Here is a 12,129-nt window from a genome sequence, read left to right on the forward strand (position 1 = left end):
TTAAAAAAAATCAAGCCAAATTTCTGCAACTGGGGTGTTCAGCTGTGTGTTTTGGTTGCTAAGAATCATGGCCCAGAAAGTAAATGAGGGTTTTCCTATTTCTTCAAACAATATCAGCCACACTGTATCATTCTTGGAGTCTGTCTCCTCACAGTCATAGGCATTTTGGAATTCAACTTGTCTGTCATGATGATGTGTGCCTGACAGTGAAAGGAAATTGTGCATGAAACTCTTGAAGAATGAAGTAATAGAGAACAAAGTTACTCCTATATGACTTAAACAACTTCTGAGCTTTTCCTGCTTACTCATAGCAGCATCCTGTTGCAAAACTCCATGGCTTCAACTTTTGGGACTATAATGCAGGGCATCTCTCCCCTAAGTCATTTAAGCTGGCCACCCAGGATTGTAGCATGGCTCCCCAGAATAGCCCTGAATACTTCTCTGCTGGCTATTGCTATGTTTAGATTGGTAATTCATCTAAACAAATCAACAGTGTTATGTGCAGTTCAACCAATGTCTGAACACAATCTAGCCCACAAAGGAGGCCACCCACCTCGGCGGGATGGCCCGGTTGCCACGAGGGGAGAGCCGTGGCTTGCTGGCCATGCCCCTCCCCCGCGCAGCACAGCCCCGAGAAGCCCATTTGCAGGCGACCCAGGCTGCAGATTGGCCAGCGGCGGGCGGAGAGGGAGGCACTTCCGCACTACCACTTGGGAGTACATGTCCCAGTGTTCTCCGGGAGGGGGGCGGAAGTGCCTCCCAATTGGGCAGCATCATCCCATGGCCTTGTCTGTGATTGGGCGGGAGGCTGAGAGGCGGGCTCTCCGCCCTATCCTGGCCTCTCATGGGAGGATAGGCCTATATTAGGCCACAAGGCGCTCTGGACGGCACCATTATTCTCTCTGCTCGCCCACCCTTCCTCCCTCTTTGGTTACAGGGTTGCTGGCACAACTTCAAGGGCGGTTGCATAGGTCTAGGATCTGGTGGGCGTGGTTTCTAGGTCTGCATAGCACTGGATCGGGAGTCCAGTGGAGACACGGGGGTGCTGAGAGCAATGCAGTGTTGCCATTGCGGGGGCACCATCGAGGCAGCGTCCCCCGTTGGCAAGGGACGGAGATGTGAACAGTCGCATATGCGGAAATGAGCTCAATCACATGAGCGATTTCCAGAGAACAGTTGAGAGGTTAACCAGTCTGTCCCTTGTCATCCCAAAGCTTGGCTGTGACCAAGCACTTGGGATCATCCAGGGGTTGATGGATGACAGATCCAGACCTCATGCATTGAAGCCAACCCTATGTTTTGGTTGTTTTAATTGTGTTAAATAAAGATGTAGCTGCTTCATCCCAATTCATGAGTATTGTGCTTATTTGGCCTTGGCTCCCATCCAAGGCAATACATAATCTCCATGGAGCAATGGACCAAGAGCTGAAACCAGTGTGAAAATATTTGTTTTGCAAATCACAGTTTAAATTCACAGACAAAAGAAAAACCACAGTGGGTACATTTGCTCTATCTCATGAGGCAGCTGTTCCATTACAAAAAGGTGTTGCACCATGAAAACGAGAGTATTCTAATTAATGAAGAAGGTGAGTTCTGAGTACATGAAAACATAATTAGACAAGAAGCTAAAAACAGGTTTTGCTTTTTTGCCTATTTGATCTCTGGAATCCCAAACTATGGTGTGAGATCTTTCCCATGGTAACAAAAATAAAGAAAATACTGCACAGTTTGAGCAAACATCTGAATCAAGCCTCAGTCTTCCCCAAAAGTTCAATAAATGGCAAAGAAAATAAAAAAGTGTTACATACTGTAAAAAGTGCACACATTCGGTCAATCTTCTCTGGATTCTTGGGTCCTCCATTTTTGTTTAATCTTACGAGAAACCTTTCACTGAAAAGCAAAATAAATGAAACATATTGAGTTACCAACCATATATACATACTATGTAACATACTTAAAACATTTTTCTGCCTGAGGTGAATGACAAAACAGTGTTCTCCTCTCCACCCCCCCCATTTGCCCCTCTAGCAAATCCTGGAATAACATTGAAGATATTATAAACAAACTGCAGTGACTACATAAAGCCTGAACCACACCAAAGATAACAAAATAGAAAAATGCACTAACATACATCTTAAAGTGGCCTTTCCTAGCCAGCTACCTTTCAAACATATTGGAGTACAAACTAGGTAATCAGTCTGGCTGGGGGAAATGGGAGATGTAGTTCAAGCCATCTAGAAGACAATAGAATATGTCAAGCAGGTAATTCCTGGGCACAGGCATGCACAACCTGAGAGATCAGCCAAAGGTAAGCAATAGGATTATAAATGAGCCCTAATGAATTGATGAATCCCCAGGCAAGATTGTACTAAGCCAAACCTTTGAAAGAAAGAAATGTGGAGAGATGTGCCTTCCTCAGCTACTCCTAGCCTTAGGCCAAATGCACAAAAGCCAGGCATATATGCGCAGTGTGTGTGTGTGTGTGTGTGTAGGAGGAGACAGGAATGGTGAACAGCAATATCTATTTTTTTAAAAACGCTTCCCTCCAAGTCCCAGTTTTGGGGATAAGGTGGGCTGAAAATTAAAGTTGGTAAAGTTGATAATGTGGAGAGTACAAGGATGAAAAGGGGGGGGGGGGGAAACCCTTCTCCAATCTATCTCAGTACCAGTCCAGTGTACTTCCATCATGACTCCCAAAAGCCTGTGAGAAGATTCAGCACCACCACCCTACTCCCAACAAGCCCAACCAGCTAAGTCTTTGCCAGCATCTCCTGTGAAATCCACCTCTGCTTTCTTTGGTTCTTGCCATCTCCTAGAGCACCTCATGAAACAAAGAGGTCACATACACAAAGGCAGGCTTTGGACAACAGGAAATGGGGGTGTGCTGCTGCTGAGGACTCTTCTGCACAGCTTAGCCTGCTCACTGTTGGGGAGGAGATGGTCTTGCTAGGTCCTCAGCCAGTAGTACATCTTCTACTGTGTCAGTGTCTTCCGAGGACCAGACACTGAATTTCCCTGATTCCAGTACCTGATTGTAATCTGCCCTGGGTCAGAATTCCTCAGTTCCACTGCCTGGATGGTTGGCTGGCAAAAGGAGCTTTGCCTTAGTGAGAAAATCAAACTCCTACTGGCCTCCTAAAGTGGGTGGAGGACCCCTGTCCTCTTGAGTCCAGGCTATGGTGCACGTCCTCCTGTTCCAATCCCTCTTAGGACTCACAATAGCAACAGGCAGAAACAGAACATTTACAGTCTCCATGCTCTGCCATTTGAGGCAACTGTCTAATCAAGCCTCATAGTAGGTTTGATCTTGAACATATGGTTAGAATTTCAATACACACACACACACACACACACACACACGGTAAATCTAATTCACTGATGTGGATTTAACTTACTTTGGAAAATGACATTTTGTGATAATGATGTATAAGGCAGGTTGTCTGAGACAAATTCATATCTCATGGTAGCCCCTAGATTAGATTACTGTAACATACTGCATATATGGGACTCCATTTGAAAAAAGGTCCAAAATGCAACTAGTGCAGAATTTAGAAACCAGATTGATCCCAGGTATCAGAAGCTCTTATCATGTAAGAGCTAATCAGGCCTGGCTGCTCTCATTGATGGCATGTTTCCAACTGCAAATTCAAAGTTTGATTTTAACTTATAAGGTGTTAAACAGCTCAGAATTCCAATACCTTTCAGGACACCTCTCCCATCATGAAAGTGCCCATACTAAGAGAAAATCATCCAACGTCTTCCCTTAAGTGTCCCCTACGAGATAGACTTGGAGGTAGTAACAACAACAGCAACTACAAAAATAACATTTATTTATGTATTTGCCCAAAGGGCAAAACATCAGACATATATACTCAAGAACGAAACAATTTAGATAAGAGTGCATGACTAGTTACCCAAGATTGTGAATCGAGATGTGCATCCTGCTTAAAACAGTATAGGTGCTGACTGAATTCTCTTTGGATGGGCAACTAGATGTGCCTTCATCATATGCTTATAGCTGTCAATTCAGCAAAATGATACTCAAGCATAATTTGCTTAAATACACCAAAGTCCTTGAGTGGATTTGGTTTTAGATGTATTTTGGAAAAGCTGAAAACATCTTAAATAAATTATTACTTTAACAATATGACTTCTCTACGTTCTTTAAGGGAAAAACTAATTTACACCAACACTACTGATGCCAATAATATTGTTGTAGTTATCTTGGTCATCACAATCTATACTTAACTTTGTCTATAATCAGTGCCTAAATGCTGTCATTTTTGTTTATCAAGTGTGGAGTCTTATAAAGGAGCTTCAAGAACAATAGCCATATTAGTCTGTTGAAGCAATAATACAGATATCTTAAAACGTGATTCATTATGGCACCTCATGAGCTTTCATTATAGCCCACTTTATATTCCATGGTTCAGTTATACATGTACTGTATATATTCCTGAAATTCTGGATAATACTTCCAAAAATCAGATGAAGTAGACTATAGACAATGAAAGCTCATCTAACAATAAGCCTGTTGGTCTTAAGGGTACCATGAGATTCTGTTATTATGTGGCCCTTCTGTTTGTCCCTCTTCTCTTATTGAATGTTTTCATCAATAAGTTCCATTTGACCCTGACATTGGCCTCATTTTAGCACCAGATGAATATCTTTTTGTACTTATTTGAAGGTATTTGAAGGGGTGCAATTAGCTGATTTTCAGTATCAGCCTTAGGCCAATTGATCTTTTAATCCTCTCTTGTGGGAACTATTTATATGATATATTGATTGTACTGTTTAAATTTAATTTGTGCTATCAAAATGGCCCAAAGATTATGTTACAAAAAGAGAATTATGAGAGTAATATTAATGTCTGTGCCTGTAGCAGAAGTACTATATTTTAATATTTAAAATTCTCCAAACTAAACAGTTATGCCTGGTCACATATTCCTCTGTTGCATATCAAAGTAAGTTCATTCAAAACACTCTCCTTTTTTTATTATATTTCTATTTCCTGGAGCTCAGCATGCACTAGTTAAAAGATTAAAAATAAACAATCTCTTGTCTAGAATCTACAGTTGAAATTCGGGTGCTAATAATAATAATAATAATAATAATAATAATAATAATAATATATTATTATTATTATTATTATTATTATTATTATTATTATTATTATTATTTATATGTCCCGCCTCTTCCAAGGATCGAAGCGGGATTACATCATTAAAATAATACAATGCAACTGAACAATCAATAAAATACTAATACAGTGGACCCTTGTTATACGCTGGGGTTTGGTTCCAAGATCCTCCGTGTATAACAAAATCCGTGTATGCTCAAGTCCCATAAGACATAATGACAAAGCAAAATGATGTCCCTAATAAAAAATGGAAAATCAAGGTTTGATATTGGAAACTTATACTTTTTTTAAACATTTTCAAACCGTGTATGCTTGAATCCGTGTATAACAAATCCGTGTATAAGAAGGGCCAACTGTACTGAATTATACATCCCTATTAGTTCCTTAAAATCTCCAAACATCAATTCATATACCATCATACTTACAGAGAGAGAGGTCTTAATCATCATCTATACCAAATCCGATGGGAAAGCCCACCATCACCGTACTAGTTAAAATTTCCCAACACTTCAAAGCAAAATACTTGATCAGCTGTTTTGGAAATGTATGCAAAATGTATTTTGAGAATCCCCTGAACTGGGACAACCCTACTGCTGGATCTCTTGCAACAGGTTAAAAAAGGGCAAGATTTTCACTCCTAAGAAGGGTCACTTATAGGTGAATAAGAATTTAGAGGGTGCAGAACAGACCCATTCAAGATGCTTAAAGGTCTAGAATCATAGAATTATAGAATCATAGAGTTGGAAGAGACTGCTAAGGCCATTCAGTCCAACCCCCTGCCATGCAGGAAATCTAAGTCAAAGCATTCCCGACAGATGGCCATCCAGCCTATGTTTGAAGACCTCTAAGGAAGGAGACTCCATTACACTCCGAGGGAGTTTGTTCCACTGTCAAACAGCCTTTACTGTCAGGAAGTTCCTCCTAATGTTGAGATGGAATCTCTTTTCCTGCAGCTTGCATCAATTGTTCCGTGTTTTAGTCTCTGGAGCAGCAGAAAACAAGCTCACTCCCTCCTCAACATGACATCCCTTCAAATATTTAAACAGGGCTATCATGTCACCTCTTAACCTTGTCTTGTCCAGGCTAAACATCCACAGCTCGCTAAGTCTTTCCTCATAGGGCATGGTTTCCAGACCCTTCACCATTTTAGTTGCCCTCCTTTGGACACACTCCAGTTTCTCAATGTCCTTTTTGAATTGTGGTGCCCAGAACTGGACACAATATTCCAGGTGGGGCCTGACTACAGCAGAATAGAGTGGGACTATTACTTCCCTTGATCTAGACACTATACTTCTATTGATGCAGCCTAGAATCACATTGGCCTTGTTAGCTGCCGCATCGCACTGTTGACTCATGTTCAATTTGTCGTCTACTTGGACTCCTAGATCCCTTTCACACATAGTTTCATTCAGCCAGGTGTCACCCATCCTATATCTATGCATTTCATTTTTCTGCCCTAAGTGCAGTACCTTACATTTCTCCATGTTTAATTTCATTTTGTTAGCTTTGGCCCAGTTTTCTAGTCCGTTCAGGTCATTTTGAATCTTGGTCCTGTCCTCTGGGGTATTAGCTACTTCTCCTAATTTGGTGTCATCTGCAAATTTGATAAGTATGCCCCCAATGTTGTCCTCCAAGTCATTGATAAAGATGTTGAACAGCACTGGGCCCAGGACAGAACCCTGTGGGACCCCACTGGTCACTTCTCTCCAGGATGAAAAGGAGCCATTGTTGAGCACCCTTTGGGTTCAGCCAGTCAACCAATTACAAATCCATGTAACAGTTACCTTGTCTAGCCCACATTCTACAAGCTTGTTTGCAAGAATGTCATGGGGAACTTTGTCAAAGGCCTTAGTGAAAGCAAGATATACTACATCCACAGTGAATCAGACTCTATAAAAGGGTCCTGAAAACTGTGAGAGTAAATGCTACAGTGGGTGTGTAGTAAATGTGACCTTCTAGATGTTGCTGGATTGTAACTTTCATCATCCCTGGCCATAATAACCAATTATGTAGAATGTTGGGAGTTGGTGTACAATGCCATCACCAAGGCCACAAGTTTCCCATTATTTTCCCTCTCAGAGATATAATTCTAGACACTATACTTCATTAAAAAAGAACAGTCTACTAACCTGTAAGTGTGGTCAAGCAGACTTCTGTGTATTCAAACATATGGCTTCTGTGCCTATCAACAGCCTTTCAGCTCTAAAAGGTCACTTTAAAGGTGTAGAATACAGCAGTCAGGAAAGGTCAAGAGTCAGGGGCTGGGATGGATGGTACTGATACTGCATAGAATCTTGGAGGATCACAGTATAACACAATACATACCTCCAACATGTTTTAAATTTTTAAAAATCTGATTTATTTATGTGGATGGGTGCGTAGATCATCAGGGGTCTGAAAACAGCCTTGGGGGGGACTGTATATGATCCATAGGCTGCACTTTACCCACTGCTGCAATAGATGTTATACATAAAGATCACAAAGAAGAACCTTAATTTTAAGACCTCACTAGAACGCCATGATAAATGTTAATATTCTTATAAACATTCAAAGAAGACATGTTTCTGAATAACAGGTCATGTCCTGAAAAAGCAAGAATCTGCTTTTGAGTTACCTTATCTGCTTGCCTTCTCGAACATCATAAAGAAAAAAGAATACATCTGCATCCTCTCCTATTGTATTATAAGTAAAACTCTTTAGACTGAGAAAAAAGTGGTGAGGTACTGGCAGTCGGCAGGCTTCTCCATGGCGTGGACGGATTGTATCTACCTGTTTTGGAAAAAGAAAGGAGCTTTATTTTGTCTACACATATTTCAGAGATATGTACTCTTACATGCAGTTAAAATGATGCTTTTTCTTCCTCTATCAGAATATAATTTTATCCATGCATTAAATACAATGCTCACAGTTTATCTTCTTAAAAATGATCTTAAGTATGTATCCTTAAAACTGTTGGTAATAAAAATGGGGAATGGACATCACAAAATCACACTCTTGTCCCATATTATTTAATTCAAGATAACTATACATGATTCTGGGGAAAAGAGTATGACTTTCCTTGGGCAAGTCACTCTCAGCCTCAGAAAACTTTTGGATTATGATTCATGAGGAAATTTTAAAAATAGGAAATTTCAATATACCTTTTGACCCAGTGATGTATCTACTTAATATAATAGAAAATCAGGATGTGGAACGAGTGAATGGTAAAATATTGTTTTTGATGACTACAGCAGCAAGAATTGTTTACGCAAGATTCTGGCGAAATGAAGAAATCCCGACATTAGATGACTGGAAAAGTAAATTAATGGAAATATATGAGATGGAGAAATTAGCGTATCTTTGTAAAAATGACTCAATAGATGAGTTCTACTCAATATGGAATAGTTGGATCACATATACGCAAAAAGAAAATGAAGGGAAAAGATATACTGTTTTGATGGACTAGTATTTAAGATAGGAATACTTACTTGGCAATATAAGTTCTATAAACTAATATGTAAATTAGAGGCAGAGTATTTTGAAGCTGTAAAAGCTATATATGTGTGGAAAAAATTAGGATATAATAGAGCATGGGGGTTTGGAATTTGGAGTTTTGTAGCCGGAGGGTGGAGTCTGGAGAAGAAGAAGATGTATTTAATAAGACTACGTGGTTGGATAAGTTAAGTCTGGTATAAAGGTTATAATTTAAAAAGACCTAAGCGGTAATAGTATCGTATTATTGTAACTAGATCCCAAGTGGGTTAGGCAGCTGGGTTGAGCTATAGGGGAATTAGTATTCGTGGTTAATAATAGATAGAGACTAAGAGTTTGTAACGATAAGGACAATTAATTTGAACAGATAAATAGCTAAGGAAGTAGGAAAGATGGTTGTATTGAAATATTTTTGTGTCTTATGTATTTTATATTTTTATGTTTTATAATAAAAATTAATTAAAAAAAAGAATAAAAGGAAATTTGATACAAACTTACAAACTTAGCAAGACCATCACTGTGGGGGTGCTTGCCATACCAGGCAAATGCTAAAGGGGTGGTGACACCACCGCTCCCCAAACATTTACCTTTGGGTAGATACAGGCTGTGGTGTTTTCCTCAATCTCTTTAAAATGCTGAGGTGATGCTCAGTGGGAGAAGAAAGGGGAGGCAACAGGTTTTTTAAAAAATTCAAATGGTATTTTTTAAAAATAAATTTTAAAAAATTAAAAAAATATTCTTTTAAAATTTTCTTTAAAAACACCACATCTTATCAAATTTTCATTTTAAAATTTGAACTATGTACATGGAATTATGTACATGTAAATACATTTTGGCTGTGCCTTTCATCTGCTACCCCCAAGACTGTGGAATGACCTGCCAGAAGAGATTCAAAAGCAGAATATGCTGACAGCACTTAAAACAGTGTTGAAGACACATCTCTTCTAGCAGGCCTACTCCGTCAATTTTACATCACGATTCCTTAACTTCATGGTTCTCAACCTGAGGGTCACAACCCCTTTGGGGCTCGAATGACCTCTTCACAAGGGGTTACCTAAGACCATCAGAAACATGATGGTCATAGGAACGGAGGCACTGCAATTTTATGGTTGGGGGTCACCACAACATGAGGAACTGTATTAAAGGGTCGTGGCATTAGGCAGGTTGAGAACCACTGCCTTAACTGGTATATTTTAAAGAATGTATTATGAGTGTATTTTAACAACAACAACAACAACAACAATAATAAATGATTTACTTATAGCCCGCCCAATCACAAGGAATCTAGACGGTTACAACAATACATAGAAAATACAATAAAATTAAAAATTAGTCCTTCCCAACCCCCCATCCCAATACTAAAATTAAAATTAAATAATCAGCATTTAAAAACAATAAAATACAATATTGTTAAAATTAAGGAAAGAATTGGTAGACAGAGTGACGTAAATCACAGTATACGGGGAGAGGAGCTAGGTTGGGAAGGCTGCTGGGAAGAGATCCGTCTTGAGAGCCTTCTTAAAGGCTGTAAGAGTAGAAATGTGGCGGATCAACTCTGGCAGGTCATTCCATAGCTTCGGAGCAGCAGTGGAGAAGGCCCTCTGGGTAACTGAAGTTAGTCTAGATCTTTTAGACTGAAGTAAGTTCTTCCCCGAGGACCTTAGAGTGCGGGACGGACTGTACAGAAGAAGGTGTTCCCTTATGAATTCTGGACCCAAGTTATGGAGGGCTTTAAAGGTAATCACCGACACCTTGTACCTTGCCCAGAAACTAATTGGCAGCCAGTGGAGGGACTTCAAGACTGATGTTATAAGATAATTATGAGAAGTAATACTGTTTGTTTGTTTGTTTGTTTATTTAAGTACCTGTAATCAGTCTGGCTGCCATGTTTTGTACAAGTTGAAGTTTGTGAACATGGCACGAGGGTAGCACCATGTTCACTGTGTGCATTGCAGAAGTCCAATTGATAGGCTACCAGTGCATATACTATTGTTTCAAGGTCTCCCGGTTCCAGGAAGGGGCACAGCTGGCATATCAGCCGAAGCTGGTAACAGATGCTCCTGACTGTTGCATCCACCTGAGCTATCAGGTGATTTTACAGTATTTTAATTTAACTGTTGGTTTTATGTGTTTTCTTTTTAATTGTATTTTAACATGTTGCACCCTGCCTTGAGCCTCCTCGAGGAGAGGTGGGAAACAAATTATTTATTATTATTATTATTATTATTATTATTATATCACTGAAACTTGGCAACCTTTTATAGAATATGTTAAAAAGGGGAGGGAAACAGCAGACAATACAATTATAGGATTTGATATTTAAGATGGAATTATTTTCTATATAATAGAAAAGATTGTTTATACAAATGGATGTAGTTTAGAAATGAGAATTGATATGCAGAACTGAATAACAGTAGCAGGAAAGTTGCAGGAAGTCTATTGGGGAAGTTGAGGCTGCTATTCATCACGTTTGTTGTCTTCTAGGAAGAGATGGAGGTTCTAGCAAGAGGACAGATCGCTCTATGGGAAAAGGACTGATACACTTGGAATGTAGGAAGCATGGAACAGGGAGTTTTAAAAAGCAACACACTTTCTCTCAGATATGATAGAATGCTTTGTTTTTTTCCCAGCAACAGACTAACACTGCTCTCCTCTGGAACATTTTACACATTCTAAAACTTGACAGCAAGAGGAATTCCTAACTCCTAACCATTTCATCTGCACTGACCCATATGCAGTATCAAAGGGATTTCAGTTGCTTCATTATCCAGTTTCTTCATTGATTGTTAAGGCAATTAAGATTATTTGCAAAAGATGGTAAAACAAAATCTGTATACTGGGATGCTGAACAAAAAAGCCTAGGTATTCAGTATATTTTGAGTTACTTCTTAAGAAGAAAAGAGACAAGGCTTCTGTTGCTAATCTTACCTGTGATGTGCTCTGCTGTACACTATGCCTACTAGATAAATGCTGTGAAGATAAAAAATAATAAAAGTTACTTCTGTTCAAGGACATTATTTTGATTCTTCATACAGCTAAGCAGCATGTTCACTATTTTAAAATCTATAATTATTTTAATTTAAACAAATTTAGCAGTGTATTTTTCCAAGAAAATATCTTTTTCTCTTAGATGGATGAAATCAGAACATTGGTATTTACTGTGACAGTTCCTTTTCTGCATCAGTGGGGAGGGAAACCTTGCAATGGGTCTTACTTCTCCCACATCCTTCAGAGGCAGGCCTTTCCATTAATCAATCACTTCCTTCACCTTGAGAGAGTTAGCCCCATCCCCCAGTGAAGGAATACCAAGCTCCAAACAAGCTCCATACTGAAGTCCTGTGATATATACAGTGCGCCCGCGTCATACGCAGGTGCATTATATACTGCTTCTTCCGGTGTTATGTGCTGGAAGCAACAATGGCGTGCGTGCTGCCACCACCCTACACTGCCGTGAGCATACACGCTTTTTGTTTTACACGGGGGGTCTGGAATGGATTCCCCCATGTAAAACAAGGGTG

General features: G+C 39.6%; 1 protein-coding gene across 10 annotated transcripts in view; it reads right to left on the reverse strand.

Annotated features, from left to right (window-relative positions):
• Positions 1–12,129, reverse strand: part of DOCK3 (dedicator of cytokinesis 3) — a 272,592-nt gene that overhangs the window by 153,632 nt on the left and 106,831 nt on the right. For all 10 annotated transcript variants that reach the window (XM_089525143.1, XM_089525190.1, XM_089525134.1 and 7 more), the window contains exons 8-10: positions 11,540–11,581; positions 7,755–7,909; positions 1,809–1,890 (exon numbers count right to left, since the gene is read on the reverse strand). In XM_089525143.1, the coding sequence (XP_089381269.1) occupies positions 1,809–1,890; positions 7,755–7,909; positions 11,540–11,581 (279 nt within the window). The remainder of the gene's footprint in view (positions 1–1,808; positions 1,891–7,754; positions 7,910–11,539; positions 11,582–12,129) is intronic.

The sequence above is a fragment of the Sceloporus occidentalis genome, unplaced genomic scaffold, assembly GCF_023333645.1.
Source record: "Sceloporus occidentalis isolate IW3139 unplaced genomic scaffold, rSceOcc1.0.p SCAF_1, whole genome shotgun sequence".
Taxonomy (NCBI): domain Eukaryota; kingdom Metazoa; phylum Chordata; class Lepidosauria; order Squamata; family Phrynosomatidae; genus Sceloporus; species Sceloporus occidentalis.